Source organism: Ziziphus jujuba, chromosome 11, assembly GCF_031755915.1.
Source record: "Ziziphus jujuba cultivar Dongzao chromosome 11, ASM3175591v1".
In the NCBI taxonomy this organism is placed as follows: domain Eukaryota; kingdom Viridiplantae; phylum Streptophyta; class Magnoliopsida; order Rosales; family Rhamnaceae; genus Ziziphus; species Ziziphus jujuba.
Window position 1 is genome coordinate 27,644,804 of NC_083389.1, and position 20,916 is coordinate 27,665,719.

The 20,916-nt window shown below is 34.0% G+C and overlaps 2 protein-coding genes across 3 annotated transcripts; both read left to right on the plus strand.

Annotated features, from left to right (window-relative positions):
* Window positions 1-7,037: 7,037 nt before the first annotated feature.
* On the plus strand, window positions 7,038-13,443 carry LOC107419004 (ATP-citrate synthase beta chain protein 1). The gene is made up of 17 exons (XM_016027715.4): window positions 7,038-7,243; window positions 8,188-8,298; window positions 8,417-8,519; window positions 9,162-9,227; window positions 9,314-9,437; window positions 9,537-9,671; window positions 10,173-10,233; window positions 10,341-10,417; window positions 10,760-10,915; window positions 11,008-11,136; window positions 11,282-11,414; window positions 11,537-11,664; window positions 11,764-11,869; window positions 11,993-12,069; window positions 12,165-12,235; window positions 12,358-12,642; window positions 13,098-13,443. The coding sequence occupies exons 2-17, from the start codon at window positions 8,199-8,201 to the stop codon at window positions 13,171-13,173; spliced, it is 1,827 nt and encodes a 608-aa protein (XP_015883201.1). The 5' UTR covers window positions 7,038-7,243; window positions 8,188-8,198; the 3' UTR covers window positions 13,174-13,443.
* A 1,770-nt stretch (window positions 13,444-15,213) lies between these two features.
* LOC107418995 (phytochrome B) lies at window positions 15,214-20,807 on the plus strand. Of its 2 annotated transcripts, XM_016027703.4 has the most exons (5): window positions 15,214-15,480; window positions 15,659-17,806; window positions 18,159-18,966; window positions 19,485-19,778; window positions 20,107-20,807. In XM_016027703.4, exons 2-5 carry the CDS (start codon window positions 15,739-15,741, stop codon window positions 20,327-20,329), a joined length of 3,393 nt encoding a protein of 1,130 aa, XP_015883189.2. In that variant the 5' UTR covers window positions 15,214-15,480; window positions 15,659-15,738; the 3' UTR covers window positions 20,330-20,807. The 2 variants fall into 2 exon arrangements, with proteins under 2 accessions (XP_015883189.2, XP_060668804.1); XM_060812821.1 differs by having other exon boundaries at window positions 15,214-17,806.
* Window positions 20,808-20,916: the final 109 nt, after the last annotated feature.

Sequence of the window (20,916 nt, forward strand, 5' to 3'; positions counted from 1 at the left end):
AAGATAAATCACTATTGACTATATTGACTGTGTATTCGATGTGTATTTATCGACGAGCGGTGAATGTTTCGCAAGCCAGTGAAGGGGCTGGTCGAGCGACGAAGGTGAGAGACAAGAGAGGCCAAGGTGAGAGAACAGGTGGAAACATCTTTTTGATGTTTTCCCAATTTTGTTTTTTTTTTTAACTTGTTTTTAGAAACAAATGGCCAAACAGGTATAAAATTGTTTTGAAAACAAATTTTTGTTTTCAAGAACAGAAAACTGTTCTGAAAACAGCTGGCCAAACAGGCCCTAAGGTTTCGGCATTCTCCTTGATGAGCTTGGCTTTTTCAACGCTTTCATTTCTTGCACTCTAGAATTCATTCTAGAGAGAATTTGAGAGACGGAGAGAGCCGTTGGAGGAAAAAAGATTTTATTTGAATTATACTGGGGAAGTTACTTATCCACCTAAGAGATTTGATTTCAATTACATTGGCAATAATTGTTATGTTAGATTTTTTTTTTCTTTTTTTATATATCTTTGACTATTGGGTGTCCTTATTTTTATTCTATTGGGTAGAGCCTAATATCTATTCGATAATTAGAATATTAATATATATATTTTTTCTTTTCCAATAAAAACTACTTTAAGTTATATAAATTGTTTACTGATATAACACATAACACTGGTGTTATGTTTATTTAAAGGTTTTATTTTTATTTTTTTTCTCATAACCGTTTAATTTTTACAATTTTCCTTTTATTTATTTATTTTTTGTTTTCTTCTGAACTAGACAGGAATTTGAATTGCTTGATGTCTCAACTTTAAAATTATATACTTTCTTAGTATTTTTTTTTTCTTCTTGTTTTTGATATTCTACTTTCCTAGGATACTTGAATTGACTTTCAGTATATATGATATATTTGACCTTACTTAGCGTACATAACTTTAATTTCTAGTGACCATAGGCTAAAAATCCCCAAAATTATTTTCAGAAGAAAAAGAGAAAAAAATAAACTTTCTGATTATTCAATCTGCGAAAAATCTTAATTGTGCTTCAACTATTGCAATGATGAGTGATGACATCCTCCTTAACTAATTAATTAATTGATTAATTTGATCCAAAGTTGACTGGTGGCATTCCCAAAGCCCCACTGCAATAAACATTAAATTGTGTGACCTCCCCTAAGTCCTGACGATATATGTTTTGAGAAAATCAATCTTACATATACTGATCTTATGTTAATTGCGAAGATCTAATTACCACTAAAATGATGCTAGCATGGGTCACCATGCACATAAATATATATACTTATATAATATACATATATATGTATATAATATATATTATATGTTCAAGCAAAAAATATATATATTTTATATTGATTGCCTGGCTTATGATGCAAATACAAGCATGGATAGACCTGGCAATTTGGATCATGACACGGCGACACGATTCGAAAACGACACGGAATAAATGGGTTTGGGTTTATTATAAATGGGTTCGGATCACAATCGGGTCAACCCGTTTAACACGATTATTAATCGTGTCATTTTCGGGTTGACCTGTTTAACTCGAAATTGACCCGTTACAACCCATTTATTAAACGTGTCAGTTTCAACCCGACACGATTATATACCTATTACAACCCATTTAAATTTAATTTTAAATTAATATTTTATCACAATATAATATTTAATAACTAAAAAATATTATAAATTAAAAATTTTATAAAAATAATTTTCTATTACTAATTTTTTAAAAACAAAAAATACATCTTTAATAAAACAAAAACATAAAAATAAAAAAAAAATAAAAAAAATTCGGGTTAATAGGTTAATTTTCGGGTTAACGGGTTAATAGGTTAGTTTTCGGGTTAATAGGTCAATTTCAGGTTAACGGGTTAATAGGTCAACACGATCCGTTAAAATAATCGTGTTAAACGGGTCGTGTCGTGTTGACCTGTTTATAAACAGGTCGGGTTAGTGTTTTAGGTACCTGACACAATTAATAAATGGATCGTGTTCGGGTTAGGCATTTTTGACATGATTATTAAACGGGTTGACACGAATACGACCCACCAACCCGAATTGCCAGGTATAAGCATGTGTGTCGATCCATCTTTTTGTAGCATAATTTTTATTTTTTTATTATTATTTTTCTTTCACTAAATAATATTGAAAATTCTTTACACTCTGAATGTGTATAACGCATCGATTCAAGCACCATATTATATAATATATATGGTGTGGTCAATCATGAGGGGCTGAATTATTATAGCATAGTAGAAAAAATAAAAACAATTTAGAGGATGTGAGTGTGAAATATATCTTAAGATATGTGCAAGTGGCTTATATACAGCATTATAGCGGAACAAATGCGCACTTGTCTCAATTGAGAATGAGAAATTTGAACTATTTTTCTGTTTATATAAATGAGTTTTAATTAGGATTGAAATTATTAACATTTTTTGAATTAATTAATTGGATGTTTTAATTGGATGAAAAACAAGATATAATTAACCAAAAAAAAAAAAAGAAAAAAAAATTGTGGTGCGTGTAAGATAATGCTCATGCAAAAAAAAAAAAAAAAAAAAGTGTCGCGGAGGCGTGATTTGATATATGTTATTCAAGGTTAATAAAGTCAAGCATGTTTGCAAAGTGGAAATGTGTAATACGTGTTGGAATGGGGAATATTATTTTTTAATTTTTTAAAAGAAAAAGGACCGGTAAATTAAGAATAAGAATATTCATGCACTTCTCTTTCAAATCACAAATAATAATTTATTACCCTTCAGCAAAAATAATAATAATAATAAGAAGAAGAAGTTATTAAAAGAAAAAAATCACAAATAATATGTACCATGCTTTTCAGATAACAAAATCAGACTTGTTTTTAATTGATTGATGAAAAATCATTCGGCCACATAAATCTTAAAAGTCTATTACTAAATTTTTTGAGTACAAAAAAAGGATCATAATGCTTTTTTGAAAAAAAAATAAAAATTTGGAAAAGGACAGCCCCGTTATTGTCGACTAAATGCTGCTAAAGATGACGTAAAGAGTCAAGAACTGAAATTATATTAACGAAAATAAAAAAACAAAAAAAATAAAATAAAATTTCAAATATTGGAAAAAAATGAGATCGCTGGATTTGGATCTGATCCTGCTTTGCCATTTGCGATAAATATTAATAATTAACTTATTAAGATATATCTTTTCGTAATAACTTATTAAGATATATAGATAAAATTCTTGTGATCTTAAGCATAATTTTGCAGGGAGAGAAGCAAGGTAGGGCCTCGTTTGGTGAATATGACAAATCAAGGAAATATAGAGGTACATAAAATATTTGCCTTGTTTTTTCGGTGAAAAATAAAATATTTTCCTTGTGAATCGTAATACGAAAGAGACAATACACACTGAATAAGCTGCAGAATAATAAAAGAATAACGACAAAGAACTAGGTACAATGTATCCCTACACATTAGTTATATTTTACTTTACAATTTCATGATTTAAAAAACACGTAGATAAATAATAAAGTGAATAAATAAACAATACAATGCAAAGGATGTGGTATAACTTTAGAAACTTTAAAAAGTCAAAATTTATGAGTTAGTTTGATAGGGTCTAAATTGGACAAAGAGACGGTAATAACTTACTTTGTTTATAATTATTATGAAAAGAAAAGAAAAGAAAAAGTCAGTTATATTGAAGTTAAGAAAGTCATATATTAATTCCAGTGATAATTTGCTCCATAATTTTTGTTTGGCTGTTCCATAAATTCCAAAAAGGAGAGCACGAATGTCAGCTGGGTTTGGCTTAGTGATAAAGGCCCCAACAAATTTGTAGTTGTACCTCAACTTTGACCAGCTGTTCTTATTTTTTTCCCCCTTTTTTTTTTTTGTTTTTTATTTTGCTGACCAAGTGTGAACGAAGCCTCAAAAATGGGGAAAACTTTTTCTTGGAAAAGAGCAATTTTTGAACAAATAAACACTTGCTATGTGTTTTACTAATTAATTCAGATATAAGTGGATTATTTTGTTGTCAGTTGAATATTTTAAAAATCTTAATGTTCACCACAAAAAATAATATTTGAAAAATCTTAATGATTGAAAGAGCCACAAACATACATATAATTGGTCCAAAACATGAAATTGGTCGAAATTAGATGGTGTCGACCATTGAGGATGTGGTATTAATTGGACTATAGTTTTCTTTTTCTTTTTTTTCTTTTTTTTGGGTACTATTTGTAATATTGAAAAGAAAGCGAAGTTGACTGGTGACACTCAAAGTGTGACGCTACATGCACAGTAGCATGCTTTCTCTCTTTCTATTTCTTCGCGGAGACTTGAGAGGTGTGTGTTTTTTGACCAAATGAAAGTGGTCTTTTTATTTTTTAATGAATAATTGGTCGATTTCTTTGAATGGGCACTCAATAGTCAAGAGTGAAAATGTTGGAAATCCCCTAAAAATATTGTTTAAAATGCAACCATACATCAAAAAAAAAATTTAGATGTGGTCTATGAAACAAACTTCATTTCTTTATTTGGGCATTCAATTATTAGCATGCCCTCTTGGGAAAAAAAAAAAAGAAAAAGAAAAAGAAAAAAAAGAAATAGCATGTGCATGTCCCAAATAATAGATAAATTACCCAATTGGTTGAGATATTCTGTAATAAATAGAAGAAGAGGGATTTTAACAATACGCTTTAAAGATAAGTGAAAATTGTCATAAATGATCATTGGGTGTCAAAGAAATGTCCAAATGGTTGATTTTTATTACAAAAAGGAAAAAAAAAAAAAAGGTTGAGTTAGACAAATAGCCTTTGTATATTTATATATACCATATTAAGATCATACATATATATTTTTTGAAATTAAAAAAAAATGATAAATAATAACAACGTTATTATATATATATATATATATTTGAGTAATATATATATATATACACCTTTTTTTGAATTGAATAAATTGAACAACGTCACTATATTATTGGACATGAATTTCACGTGGAAATTTGTTAAAATGGAGGTCCCTATATAAAAGCAAATCCCAAACAGTATTCACTCTGTCCAATAAATATATATATATATATATATACACACAAAATAGCAAAAACAGTGACCAGATTTTTATTAAAAAAAAAAAAAAGTGAAATTAAAGAGACATGAGTTATCTTCTGACGACGTTAGCCTCAGCCTGTATGGTAACCCACGTGGCGTTTTTTTTTTTTTTTTTTTTTTTTCCAATAGTAGCTTTCCGAACCATTGGGGTCGGGTCAATTACATACCATGTTTAAATCCTATTTACTTTATTTTTATTTTAAGGAAATACATATAATTAACGAGACCAGCGTGATCTTATTTTATATGTATGGCATGTGCGCTCACGTGCATAATTAAAAATAAAGACCTTTGCTGATCACTTTAATTTTTGATAATCATAGAAAAGTATGTATTGAAATGTTAAATAGCACGTGCTCCAAAGTGCAAATTAATTTTCGCCAAAAAAAAAAAAAGAATCCAAATTAATTACCATATTTCCATCAGTTTTACTTATACTTGTTATTTCCTTCATTTTTTTTTTTTCCAACTAACTTCTAATTTGAGAAGACAGCAAAAAGTTAGTTATTTCTACTTTCGATAATTTATTGGTTTTCTTCTTCTTTCTACTATTTCGTTTTGTGTCTTAATAATAAATATGGAAGATAGGATCTCGATGCATAACGGAGAAACATTATACCAATTAATTTTACAAAATTTAAATATTAATATATCTAAAATAATTATATAGAAAAATCGAACATTCACCCAAAAAAAAAAAAAAAAAAAAGAACATATACAATCTACTTTCAAAACTTTTCGGATGTTTAATATCTGTGAATTCATCCAAAAAAAGGTTTAATATTTATGATTATTTATAATTGATTGTTACACTACTAAAAGCATCTTTAATAATGTTTAATATTTACGATTATTTATAATTGATTGTTACATTGCTAAAAGCATCTTTAATAGGTTTTTTTAAAACCCTAATTTCTTTAATTTGAAGAGCTGCATTTATTTTTAATAATTCCAATATATTTTCTAATTTGAAAAGCGAAACTAAAAAGTGGAATTTAAGTCGAGCCAAATCCACTATTTCAATTAAATTTTTAATATATTTATTTATCACATTTATAATTTTCAATATATAGTTAATAATTTTATTTAATTATATATATAACATTTGATGTTGTAATGATAAAGAATAATTATTTATTAGAAAACAAAAAATTAAAGCATAATAATAAAAAGTGTTGATAGAAATGAATAAAAAATTAAACTTTTATTGTATTAAATTTTTTAAAATGCTTTTTAGTTTAAAAATTATGATCTTTGACATAAAAAAATATAACTACAGATACTCTAACATAGTAGATTCTTTGATAAATTATTTTTTTACATTTTAATAATATTATAATTTTACTATTTTATTACAGACAGTAATATAATTGTTTTAATAAGGTATTAAAGACAGTAATATAATTGTTTTAATAGGGACAGTTTAAGAATAAAAGCTGATTAATGTTCTGATATAAAAAACAAAAGTTATAAAAATTTGGTGGTTGGAAATTGAAAATTGTTTTGGAAGCATGCTCCAACTTCAAAGTCGATGGCTTATTTTGTATTTATATTAATATGATATTGATGGGTGAATCGTAGTTAAGTGTAAGATCCAAGGGCAATTTGAAAAGCAAGAATTATTGTTCGTTCTTATTTTCGTATTTTTCAAGTCGTCTACCTACCACCAACCAGCCACCATACTATCTGTCCAATTAAAATCAACCATCAAGTAAATATTGTACAGCTACAATAATAATAATGATCGGTCGTACTACATATTAAAATAAGAATAAAAATAAAAATAAAACGTAAGAAAATCAGTCACAGTCAGTGAGCTAACTACCCCCCGCCACGTGACCAGCTCACCCTCTCTCTCTCTCTCTCTCTTCCTTCCTTCCTATCCTTCACGTTGTAGGTAGCTCTTCCTCTCTCCTCCTCCTTCCTACCTTCTCTCTAATCCTCTTTCTCTCTCTCTCTCTCTCTCTCTCTCTCTCATTCCTTTAGTTTTTGTTTTTTTTCCTATATAAACCCCTTCTCTCCCAACTCCGAAATTCCAGCATTTCATTTCTTTTTCCCTTTCCTTTCCCCAATCCCTCATTGCCCACTCTTCCACCCTGCTGATCCCCAAGGCCAGTGACCGTATCTAACAGGTAATTCTTCATTCCCAATACTCTCTCTCTCTTTGGCTTGTTTCTTGTTGACCAAACGGACGTGTAACTAACTCTCTGATCTGGGCCTTTTGTTTCTTTTTTCCTTTTATTCCACTTCCTGTCTGTATTTGGATTTCGATGTCTCCGAGACCCTGGTGATGCTCTTTTTTGTTGTTTAGTGACCTTAGTTGTTTAACGTGGTTGCATAAGATCTGGTTTGTGTAGTTGGTTTTTGTTTTGGATTCTCATTGGTGGTTGTTTTGAATCGGTTTGAGGTTGTTGGTTTGTAATAATTGGGTGTGTTACACACATTTTGCTTTAGATTTGGCTTCATTATTAAGTTCGCAACCAAGTATTAGATCTGGTTGCTTGTAGTTTTCATTAGCTGTGTTTTTGTTACCGTAAAGTAGATGAATCATGATTTTAGAATAAAGTGATTTATTTATTTCCTTATTAATTAAATTTGTTTGTGGGGTTTGGTAAGCATTGTGCTTTTAGACATACTTTGTTGAATGTTGGATGCAGTGCTTTTATGATCCTGGAAGTTTCTGTTTTTGGTATGCTGTATGTTTGTCTATAAATATATTCTATTTTTTAAAATTCCTAGCGTACTGTGAATCAACTCGGTGTTTATGCGAAGTTCAATTTCAAGTCTTTTGCTAGTTATTTGAAGTAAGTTTTTAGCAGTCATGGTTTTTTGCCAGCATTAAATGAATATTATGAAGTGAAACCCTGCTCCTACTTTCCTAAAGAGAGATGTATGAGTGAAAGCTTTGTAACATTTTTTGATAAAGGCGAAGATGTAGCTTTGTCAAATTATGAGTTCTAGTTTATCAGACGCATTCTTTTACGTGCTCTTGTTGTGTCTTAACTCAAAATGTTCTGCTTTGAACTTTCTCATTCATATCTTGTAAATAAGTAATAGCTTTTTAATGGGTCTACAGGTTGCCTAAAAATGGCCACTGGACAGCTATTCTCCCGCAATACTCAGGCTTTATTTTACAACTACAAGCAACTGCCAATCCAGCGGATGCTTGATTTTGACTTCCTTTGTGGTGTGTATCAATCAGTTTCCGCATTGAACCCTCTTCTTTTTGTTTTAATTTTATTATTTGTTGGATTTTTGTGCACAAGTAATGTAAATGTGTAATAATTGGATTCTTGTATATTCAGGGAGAGAAACACCATCAGTTGCTGGAATCATTAATCCTGGTGCTGAGGGATTTCAGAAACTCTTTTTCGGTCAAGAGGAAATCGCCATCCCAGTGCATTCAACGTATGTCATGTTTCTCTTTTTATGTTGCCACAATTCATACACCTGTCTGTGCTTTGAGTAGGAATTAAGATAGGTATTCATATTGTAGAATATTAGATTCTCTTTGATTGAGTGAGTTTGGCTGGAAATGACAATCATTACAACCTATTACAAAATGAAACTGTTGACTTGTATTTTGTTGCTGTCTTGAAGATGGATTGACTAAAATCTGCTATTTAAAGACAATTCATGAATACAAGAGTGATGTAGATGATAAATACCGTGATTCAGTTTAAATTAGTGATAATAAAATTGACTGTTTGTACTATTTGTTAAGTCTCAGTTTCAATTTTGATGTAGTCAGGCAAACTTACTACTTTTTTCGTTTCTAATTAGCTCTAATTGAGCATGTCATCTGCATCACTCGTGTATTCATTAATTGTGGCACACTAACATATGTGATCTGCATTGTCAACGTCTCACCAACCAAAAGAACAAAAAGAAGCCTGTTCTTTTGATCTTTGCACGTTGATTCACTATAAATTGACTTTCTTGTGGACTCTAAAAAATAAGCTGACAGGAACAAGATAATGTGGAGAAAAAATACAATCAATTAATATTTTTGAGTTTAAAATTGCCTCACCTTCATGTTAATTTTTGCAGCATCGAAGCAGCTTGTGCTGCGCATCCCACTGCTGATGTCTTCATCAACTTTGCTTCATTTAGAAGGTCAGTAATCATTATTCTTTTAAAATGCTGGGTCAGGGTTCCTTTTTGTTGACTGTATAACCAACATTTATTCGATGCGTTTTCAGTGCTGCTGCTTCCTCCATTGCTGCTCTGAAGCAGCCAACTATTCGAGTTGTGGCTATCATTGCCGAAGGTGTACCCGAGTCAGACACCAAGCAATTGATTGCATATGCACGGGCAAACAACAAGGTGAGAGGAATGATGCTAAAAACGCAAAGTCATCTCAAATATATTATGTAAACAACAAACAATTATAATACTGATAATTATTTGCTGATGGTGTTGCAGGTTGTTATTGGCCCAGCTACTGTTGGAGGTATCCAAGCTGGAGCCTTTAAGATTGGTGACACTGCTGGAACAATTGATAATATAATTCAGTGCAAGTTGTACAGACCAGGATCTGTTGGTTTTGTCTCCAAATCTGTATGTTCTGTACCAATGCTTTGTTTTGTTATTTCCACACATTATTGACAGGCCCTTTTTTTCTTCCAAGACAGCCTTTATTTACTGATTGCTGTCTTTTGTAAATATATCTTGGATATTAATGTAACATATAGATGCAACTGAATGACGTCAAATTCAAAAATATCTTCAGTATGTACTTTTTGCTTTCACTAGTTCTTCTGATGTTGGATTGAGTTTGCTCATTCACGCTATATCCATAGCTTTTAACTATCTGCTTTTACCTCTATAATTTATGGAGTTCCATGACCTTAAACATTTTTACCAAACTACAATGATGTAATACATGATTTAGTGGTTTTTTTTATAGTAGTTGAGAGTGCAGTTGACTATATTGGTATGCTTTTAGTATCAGCTGGGATTTTCTTCATATTTGTCCATGTCAACTATGCTTCTTAGGAAAAAAAATGTCTTTGTGTTCACATTGTGCGGTTCTGGGAGTAACATTTTTTGGCATTGCAGGGTGGCATGTCGAATGAATTATACAACACTATTGCTCGTGTTACTGATGGAATTTATGAAGGTAGCTGTATATGCTTGTTTTTCTGTTTAAATTTATCCTAATTTTCACCTTAAGGAATGCAGACTTTGGTTGTAATACTATTTGGGTATGTTATGGAACTTCTGCAGGTATTGCTATTGGAGGTGATGTGTTTCCAGGCTCCACTCTTTCTGATCATGTTTTGCGGTTTAACAATATCCCACAGGTGTGTTATTATTTTCCTCCTTTTTTTGCTACCTGATATCTTTTTTCTGTATGTGTAGTTTTCCTGATAGTGATGGTTGACAGATTCATCTATATATCCTGTATTAACTTGTATCGATATGCATATTATATTTGCACATTACTTAGCTGCATGATCTTATATTATGAGTGGAGTACTCGTCATAACTTATAAGTCTACATGCCTTTCAAGGACCATAAACTGATGTTCCAATGCATAATTTTGCGGTGAACCAGCAACAAATGTTCCATGCATAATTTGTGGTGAACCTACAAAGGGTTTTATTTTTCTCTTTATCTAACAGATTTTTCAAATTTAACACAGGTTAAGATGATTGTAGTACTTGGGGAACTTGGTGGACGAGATGAGTATTCCTTAGTTGAAGCTTTGAAACAGGGGAAAGTGACCAAACCAGTGGTTGCTTGGGTTAGTGGAACTTGTGCACGGCTTTTCAAGTCTGAAGTGCAATTTGGTCATGCTGTAAGTTACAACCTTGCTTGTCCTTTGTTAGTCTTTTTGTAACAGAGGTACAATATTCATTATTCTAAATCTTTCTTGAATTTGTTGTTCAGGGGGCTAAAAGTGGTGAGGAATTGGAGTCTGCACAGGCAAAGAATCAAGCACTAAGAGAAGCTGGAGCTGTTGTTCCAACTTCATATGAAGCTTTTGAAACTGTGATTAAGGAAGCATTCGAGAAACTGGTTAGTTTCAGCATACACTTAGCTTTCAAGTATCAATAAACAAGGGACTTGCTCCATTTCACTCCCAAACCGGATAAATTGTTCAGAATAACCACTGAGCTCCTTGAATGTCTATAAAGTTTGATTTTGTGGTTAATATTCTCAGGTTGAAGAGGGGAAGATTACACCAGTGAAAGAAGTTAAGCCTCCTCAAATTCCTGAAGATCTTAACACTGCTATTAAGAGTGGAAAAGTTAGGGCTCCAACTCATATCATTTCGACCATTTCTGATGACAGAGGTGTGAATTGATCCTTTTAATGCCCCTTTAATTTATTTATTTATTTTTATTTTTTATTTTTGTATCGACTCACTATATAGTATAAATATCACTTGTTAATTCTTTTCTAATCCATTTTGTAGGTGAGGAGCCATGCTATGCTGGTGTACCTATGTCATCCATTGTTGAGCAGGGTTATGGTGTGGGTGATGTTATATCTCTCTTATGGTTCAAGCGCAGCCTTCCACGTTACTGTACCCACTTTATTGAGGTAGATTGCTGATGGTTGTAGAGCTTATATGTTTTTATGCCCCTTCAGTATTTATTTTTTTATTTTTTAACATTTGAAGCAAAATTTTATTCTTTTTAGATATGCATCATGTTGTGTGCCGATCATGGTCCCTGTGTCTCTGGTGCTCACAACACTATCGTAACAGCAAGGGCTGGAAAGGATCTTGTTTCAAGTCTTGTCGCAGGTAAACTTTAGCCAATAAAAGGTTGTTTGTATTGTGGAAGTTACCTCTCAAATTTTCCCAAAGAATGGGGGATTCTCAGAGATTATTTCGTAATAAAATAAAGAAATTTGATCTTGTAAACAGGTTTGCTTACAATTGGTCCCCGTTTTGGTGGTGCCATTGACGATGCTGCTCGGTATTTTAAGGATGCATATGACAGGGTAAACTTTGACGAACACCATCATGACCAGCAAATAAAACCTAGTGCCTTTATCTGTTGATTCTAATAAATTCTTTTTTGCGGTGCGTTTTCCAGAGTCTAACACCTTATGAGTTTGTTGAAAGCATGAAAAAGAAGGGCATTCGCGTGCCTGGAATTGGGCACAGGTATTTGAAGTTTTTTAACTACATCTTTTTGAATTATATATAATGTCACCATGAACAATGAGATTTTCAACTTTTCAAAAACTTGCATTTAAAATCTGAGTATTTGGATCTCTGGCCAAAAGGATCAAGAGAGGTGACAACAGAGATAAGAGAGTAGAGCTGCTACAACTTTTTGCACGCACACATTTCCCTTCAGTCAAGTACATGGAATATGCAGTGCAAGTTGAAAACTACACCCTCTCGAAGGCAAACAACCTGGTCCTTAACGTTGATGGTGCAATTGGTTCCTTGTTCTTGGATCTCCTTGCTGGCAGTGGAATGTTCACCAAACAAGAAATTGATGAGATCGTTGAGATTGGCTATCTGAATGGACTTTTTGTGCTGGCACGCTCTATTGGTCTGATTGGGTGAGTTGGATTACACTTTCAAAAAAAATAAAAAATAAAAAATAATCTTATCCGGATATCTTAGGTTTATGTTTTATGCTGCCTATTAAGGTACATACAAATCATTGATATAGACACATCTACAGTTGAAGTATGACTATATGCATAACATGTTTATCCTCATGGATGATATGCTTGCAAAATTTTATGTTCCCCAACAGATTAGATGGTCCTCTGTCACTAGCACATGAAATAAAGACGAAATCAGTCAGTTTCATATGTTAGGGGTGTAAGAGGAGTGTGGGATTATTTATTTGTTTGAATTTTCTTTTGATGGCAACAACAAAGAACTGACCCAGTGGTGGGTCATATATAACTAGCACAGAGATTACCCTATCTTGTGCTTTAATCATTATGCATTTTACTTATACTATTCCATCTAACAAATTTCTGTGTATCAAAATTTGTTTTCTCAGGCACACCTTTGACCAGAAGAGATTGAAACAGCCACTGTACCGCCACCCATGGGAAGACGTTCTTTACACCAAGTGATAGAGTCTATTACATATTTGCTACCAAAAAAAGAAAAAGAAAAAAAAAAGAAGAAAAAAAGCGACCAGTTGTTGTGTTTGATAGTTCTCTTGAGTCTCCATTTTGCTGGTGATGCTGAGAAATGATTGTTATGTTCTTAGTCTAGTGTTTGTACTGCTAATGGCAGAGTTGAGTTACGCCATTTGTAAGTTGTACCAAAACTTCATAAGGAGCCAAAATCCCTTCCATTATTATAAAAGCAAAAAGATTTATCTTTTTTCAACAAAAGAATTCTTTTTACTTTCCGTTGGTTTCTAAAAGTAGAGAAAGAGAAAATGATAGATGGTTTGCATTTAATTCTGTTTATGGCATGGTACCATAGCAGTCGCTTAAATATAAACTAAAAGAAAACCAAAAGGTGTGCCAAATCTATACTTTGCTAGATTATTGAAGATGGTAAACAGCAAAAGAAACTTATAGTATATAGTACAGTTGTACAAGACATTATAGCATCACCATAAGCTATTCCAGATTCTAAAACTGGGTTATTTTTTGGGAAAATATTCTCAAACTGGGTTGTGAACTAAAAAATGGAATGAAAATGAAAACTACAACTCGGGGACGTGTATGGAGTAGAATGCAGTATATATCCCAAAAAATAAGAGAAAAGGATGGATGGTTTGCATTTAATTCTGTTTATGGGCATGATACCAAATCTATACTTTGCTAGATTATTAAAGATGGTAAACAAGAAAAGAAACTTATAGTATATTTATCATATAGTATAATTGTACAGGACATTCCAGCATCACCATAAGATATTCCGGATTCTAAAACTGTTTTTTTTTTTTTTTTTTGGGGAAAATATTCTCAAACTGGGTTGTGAAGTGAAAAAAAGAAATGAAAATGAAAACTGCATCTCGGGGACGTGTCTGGAGTAGAATGCGGTATATATCCCGAAAAATAAAGAAGTAAAAATGTGTATATATAAAAAAATCAAAGGGCAAAAAACGGGAGGGTGAGACGTGGGGGTAGAAGAATTGATGGAATAATAAATTAAAGCGTGAAAGTGGGACCCCGACAGAGCCATGCGGTCGTATACGGGGGCTGTCGACCCGAAAGCATAAATCTGATAATGAAAAAAAAAGGGTGCCTTCATTCAGAGACACCCTTGGTCCTACTCTTTCCCTCTCCTCTGCACTCTAATGTGGTGTTTGTTTTTGCACGTTTCTGTCTTTCACCTCTTAGAAGAGTTGGGTTCTCTGTTTTTTTCTTTTTTCTTTTTTTTTTTTTTTTTGAGAAGGTTCTCTTCTAAATTAACTATAATTTCTTCTTCTTCTTCTTCTTCTCTGTTCGACTGGGAATGTGTGCACTTTCATCTTCAAATCAAGCCTGTAAACTTCAAAAACAAGAAACGAAAACTCAAACATAATCATAAAAAATGAGAATTATATTTCTACTTTCTAGAAGTACTATACAATTTACATTAAAGTAAAAGAACGATGAGAAATAAAAAGGACGCAATGAGAAAAAGTGTTTGGTAAGTATCAAAAGATAGCCCTTAGTGATAAAAAAGAAGTACCGCGTAGTTAACATTCTTTTTGAAATATAATATATTGTTAATGGAGAGAAAACAATATAATATTTATCATCCTAACACTTTAATAATATAGTCTTTCCTTTTGTAGCATAAAAATTCCATGGTGTTCGTGATGAACCCAAATGTTTATCCTAAGCGGCACAATTTAAAAATTGTCGTTGCATGATCTCTTTTTGGATGGAGTTTGCTATATTATCCTAATTTCTTATCTCTTTTAAGGAAAGGACAGAGACTTGGCAGTCAGTGAAAAGAACAATTTAATATTTGCAACTTTAGGATAAAAAAATAATTAAATAATTATCGTAAATGGTACAATCTAAAGAAAAAATCAAAAGAAAAAAAAAAACAAATCTGCTGAGTATCAAAATTTTTGTGCATGGCCCCAACTCCTAAAGCACTGGTTCCACCAATCAACCGTCCTCGTTTATATTCCCACCGGACCACCATTACCATAGCTCTTGTCTGTCTATGCCTACAACAAAGTGAAAAACAAAAAAAAAAAAAAAAAAAAAAAAAAATCCCGGAAGCACTGGAAATAATAATAAATAAATAAATAAACCCTGAAAAGAAAATACCATAAAAGTAGGGGGATAAAACAGAAAAGGGGAAAAACAGGGTCACTTCAATTCCCAGTTACCTTCATAGCAGAGAGAGCAGGAACCCAACAAAAACAAAAAAAGAAAGATCAAAACCAAAACAACAACTTGCCCTTTTCCACTGCCCTAAAGGTATCAAAAACTTTTTTTGTTTATTTTGCCAAGAAAAACACACGACTTTTTTCTTCTAGTTTCGTTATGGTTATGTTCTTGATCAATTCCCAGAAGCTCCCTTTTCAGATAAAGATTAAATCTTTATCTATTTTTCCATATGGGTTTTTCTCCCTTTGAGTTTTCTCTCACTCAACAGCCACGACTAAGCCTAACGAAGAAGAAAGGCTGAAAATTTCTGGGGGAAAGAGGAGAAGGGAAAATAGCGAAGACCCAGAAATGGCTTCGAGTAGTAAAGCAGCAGCACATTCACAGCAACAAGCTCAGTCTTCGGGCACAAGCAATGTGAGAGCCCACAATACAGAGTCTGTGAGCAAAGCCATTGCACAGTACACCGTGGATGCTCGGCTACATGCAGTGTTCGAGCAGTCAGGCGAGTCAGGTAAGTCTTTTGACTACTCTCAATCCATTAGGACCACCACACAGTCAGTACCTGAGCAGCAAATTACGGCTTACTTGTCCAAAATACAAAGGGGTGGGCATATTCAGCCATTTGGGTGTATGTTGGCTGTGGACGAGGCCACTTTTAGAGTAATCGGGTATAGTGAAAATGCCAGGGATATGCTGGGTCTTACCCCACAATCGGTTCCAAGCCTTGAAAAGCCTGAGTTCCTCAAGGTTGGAACTGATGTCCGTACCCTTTTTACGCCCTCTAGTGCCGTTTTGCTCGAGAAGGCTTTTGGGGCCAGGGAAATTACGTTGTTGAACCCTGTTTGGATTCATTCCAAGAATTCTGGAAGGCCCTTTTATGCAATTTTGCATAGGATTGATGTGGGGATTGTGATTGATTTGGAGCCTGCAAGGACAGAAGACCCTGCTCTGTCCATTGCTGGGGCGGTGCAGTCGCAGAAGCTGGCGGTGAGGGCCATTTCGCAGTTGCAGTCGCTTCCCGGTGGGGATATTAAGCTCTTGTGTGATACTGTGGTGGAGAGTGTGAGAGAGCTTACTGGTTATGACAGGGTTATGGTGTATAAGTTCCATGAGGATGAGCATGGTGAGGTTGTTGCAGAGAGCAAAAGAGCAGACTTGGAGCCTTACATTGGGCTGCATTATCCTGCCACTGATATTCCTCAGGCGTCAAGGTTTTTGTTCAAGCAGAACCGGGTTAGGATGATAGTAGATTGCCATGCCATGCCAGTTCGCGTAGTTCAGGATGAAGGGCTAATGCAGCCTCTATGCTTAGTTGGTTCGACGCTTCGTGCTCCTCATGGTTGTCATGCCCAGTATATGGCTAATATGGGTTCTATTGCCTCCTTAGCGATGGCAATTGTCATTAATGGAAATGATGATGAATCAGTTGGTGGAAGGAACCCAATGAGACTATGGGGCCTAGTAGTTTGTCATCACACTTCAGCTAGGTGCATTCCATTCCCACTACGCTATGCATGTGAATTCCTCATGCAGGCTTTTGGACTTCAGTTAAATATGGAATTGCAGTTGGCATCGCAATTGTCAGAAAAACATGTATTAAGAACCCAAACTCTCTTGTGTGACATGCTTCTTCGTGACTCACCTACTGGTATTGTTACCCAAAGTCCAAGCATTATGGACCTTGTGAAGTGCGATGGAGCTGCACTCTATTACCAAGGGAAGTATTATCCACTTGGTGTGACCCCAACTGAAACCCAAATAAAGGATATTGTTGAGTGGTTGTTGGCTTTCCATGGAGATTCAACAGGTTTAAGCACAGACAGTTTGGCTGATGCTGGGTACCCTGGTGCAGCCTTGCTTGGTGATGCAGTCTGTGGAATGGCTGTTGCATATATTACTAAAAGAGATTTCCTATTTTGGTTTCGATCCCATACTGGAAAAGAGATAAAATGGGGTGGTGCAAAGCACCATCCGGAGGACAAGGATGATGGGCAGAGGATGCATCCAAGATCTTCATTCAAGGCATTCCTGGAGGTGGTGAAAAGCCGTAGTTTGCCATGGGAAAATGCTGAGATGGATGCAATACACTCTTTGCAGCTTATTCTGCGAGACTCATTTAGGGATGCTGAGGCAAGTAATACAAAAGCTGTAATAAATGCTCAGATTGAGGATCTGGAGTTGCAAGGGATGGACGAGCTAAGTTCGGTTGCACGAGAAATGGTTAGGTTGATAGAGACTGCAACTGCTCCCATATTTGCTGTAGATGTTGATGGCCGTATAAATGGTTGGAATGCAAAGGTTGCAGAATTGACAGGTCTCTCAGTTGAGAAAGCTATGGGAAAGTCCTTGGTACATGATCTTGTGTACAAGGAATCTGAAGAAACTGTTGACAAACTTCTTTCCCGCGCTTTAAAAGGTACTTATTTTATGTCTAATGCTTTTGTTCCTTCTCAGGAAGTTTAGTCCTTTCCATTTCTTATTTATAGCATTAACAGGCACAAATTTAACCACTGGTGTAAAACCATGTGAAATAAAAACTAATTCAAAATGAAAAGTAGCATAAATAAATCACATGGAATCTCTGATCAAACACTGTTTGTTATGCCTGCAAAAGGGACTGAATGGTAGACACGTTGTTACATAAGCTAAAAGATCTCTGTTTCATTCCTAGTATCGGTTAATAAATAGACCAACTAAATATTAAGTTTGAAAGTGAGCTGGTATTTGGAACATAGTGAATAGTTTGTCATATTAGTTTTATTATGCAGGAGAAGAAGATAAAAATGTAGAGATAAAGATGAAGAGATTTGGTGCAGAACATCATAATGACCCTATTTTTGTGGTGGTTAATGCTTGCTCTAGCAAGGATTACACAAATAATATAGTTGGAGTTTGCTTTGTGGGTCAGGATGTTACTGGTCAAAAAGTGGTAATGGACAAATTTATCCACATACAAGGCGATTACAAGGCTATCGTTCATAATCCTAGTCCTCTGATTCCTCCCATATTTGCTTCGGATGATAACACGTGTTGCTCAGAATGGAATACTGCAATGGAAAAGCTAACTGGGTGGACTCGAGCGGATATCATTGGGAAAATGCTGGTTGGAGAGGTTTTTGGCAGTTGCTGTCGCCTCAAGGGTCCAGATGCTTTGACTAAGTTCATGATTGTCTTGCACAATGCCATTGGAGGGCAGGATGAGGACAAATTCCCCTTCTCCTTCTTTGATAGGAATGGAAAATATGTACAAGCTCTCTTGACAGCAAATAAGAGGATAAATATGGATGGCCAGATCATTGGAGCATTCTGCTTCCTGCAGATTGCTAGTCCTGAATTGCAGCAGGCTCTTAAAGTCCAAAGGCAACAGGAGAAAAAATGTTTTTCAAGGATGAAAGAATTAGCTTATATTTGCCAGGAAATAAAAAATCCTTTAAGTGGTATACGCTTTACTAACTCACTTTTGGAGGCAACAGACTTAACTGATGATCAAAAGCAGTTCCTTGAGACTAGTTCTGCTTGTGAGAAGCAAATGCTGAAGATTATAAGGGATGTTGATTTGGAGAGCATTGAAAATGGGTAAGTTGGCTCAAACCTCTTATGTCATATCATGCGTACTGGAAGGATAAAAAAAACTAATACATGAAGCATTACTGTTGTTCCAATTGACTACCAAATCTTACAAGCACATGGGGAATATTAGGTAGCTTAATCATTATTATTAACGAACAGAATAAATATTCAAATTCAATTTTTTGCCAATTGAGCAATGTAGAACTGTTTTTACATCAGGCAGTAACAGTACTGTACTATAGTTACCTTAATCTCAAATGTTTCCATGAATTTGTCATGAAGATAAATTTTATTTTACTGAGTAGGATGCAGATGAATGTGTGTAAGAGTAGTATGCAATCAATACTGAGCTATCACACTGTTTCTTTCCAAACAAAAGGGGAACACTCTGCTGCCAAACTAGTTTTATCTGCTTATTTTTGTATCTTTCTAGATTAAACCATCTGGATATCGATCTGAGCTTCCTTGTATAATTTTCAACGAGGGAACACATAATTTAATTTTATAATTTCTTTTTGATATAGATCATTGGAGCTTGATAAGGCAGAATTCCTACTTGGAAGTGTCATCAATGCTGTGGTTAGTCAAGTAATGATACTGTTAAGGGAAAGGAATATACAGTTGATTCGGGATATTCCAGAAGAAATAAAAACAATGGCAGTTTATGGTGATCAAGTGAGAATTCAACAGGTATTGGCTGATTTCTTGTTGAATATGGTGCGTTATGCTCCATCTCCTGAAGGTTGGGTGGAGATTCATGTTCGTCCAAGCTTGAAGAGAGTTCCTGATGGACTCACTCTGCTTCATACTGAATTCCGGTATTTTTATAGTTTATATAAATCTGGAAGAATATGAAATCAATATCAAACATGATGATCTTTTCTTTATGATGACAATGCCAAGTCAGTTGTAATTTGCTATTTCTTTTATTCTAAACATCAACTGAGCATTACATGATTAAATCATAAAGTAGACTATGTTCTAATGGAAAGTAAGAAAATGGAAAAAAGAACAGGTTGGCTGAAAAATTTAACTTGGACTAGTTTTACTAGACATCAATTCCATACGATTTTAACATGCCTCTTTTTTTCTTTTTTTGACACTATGGACTTATTATTGGCTACTAATGTGGTGTTAATGGTGAAGGATGGTATGTCCTGGTGAAGGCCTTCCTCCTGATTTGGTTCAAGACATGTTCCACAGCAGTCGTTGGATGACTCAAGAAGGCTTAGGGCTGAGCATGTGCAGGAAGATTCTAAAGCTTATGGGTGGTGAAATCCAATACATCAGAGAGTCAGAAAGATGTTACTTCTTAATCATTCTTGAACTTCCCATTCCTCGATCAGGCTCTAAGAGTGTTGTTGACTAGGGTGCTTGACATATGAGGTTCCTTCAAACTTGAGGCCCATTTCCATTACAAGCAAGCAGTGCTTGTAATGGCTACCAGAGGACGGTTTGATAGCCCAGTTAAAAGATTAAACTTTGCACGAAAACAACTTGATTTGGTGTAAGAGGTTCAATAAAAATACTACTTTACCCAATTTAGCAACAACAATCCAAATCACCAATCTACTCTGTTAAATATGGTCCATATGCAGTCTTAGGATTTCATTAATATATGGTGTATATGCCATATTTTGTAATATAAGGTGTTGTGCAATATTTTATGCGTCGAGAAGCACCAAATTGTTGCCATTTGAGAATGTTCTTGAAGCTTCAAAGATGAAAACTTTATTGGGCTTGTGGACTCTTTATGGGAGCTAATTTCATCCCTTTTTTTTGTAAGCATGTATTCGAAATTTTAGAATTAATTTTTACTATAATCTTCACGAGTTTTCCCTAAATAATTGTATAGTGTTCCTGCTTCGGGGTCACTACCCTGTCAAGCTAGCTACCCCATCTCTATCCTTTTCTTTTCCCTTTTTTTTTTTTTTTTTTTTTGGAACATTTTTCATT

Bases quoted from the DNA above. Each gene is read 5' to 3' on its own strand.
- LOC107418995 (XM_060812821.1), top strand. From the start codon at position 15,739: ATGGCTTCGAGTAGTAAAGCAGCAGCACATTCACAGCAACAAGCTCAG. The intron at 17,807-18,158 runs GTACTTATTTTA...TTTATTATGCAG, and splicing joins TCTTTCCCGCGCTTTAAAAG to GAGAAGAAGATAAAAATGTA. The intron at 19,779-20,106 runs GTATTTTTATAG...TTAATGGTGAAG, and splicing joins CTGCTTCATACTGAATTCCG to GATGGTATGTCCTGGTGAAG.
- LOC107419004 (XM_016027715.4), top strand. From the start codon at position 8,199: ATGGCCACTGGACAGCTATTCTCCCGCAATACTCAGGCTTTATTTTAC. The intron at 8,520-9,161 runs GTATGTCATGTT...TAATTTTTGCAG, and splicing joins GCCATCCCAGTGCATTCAAC to CATCGAAGCAGCTTGTGCTG. The intron at 12,236-12,357 runs GTATTTGAAGTT...TCTGGCCAAAAG, and splicing joins GTGCCTGGAATTGGGCACAG to GATCAAGAGAGGTGACAACA.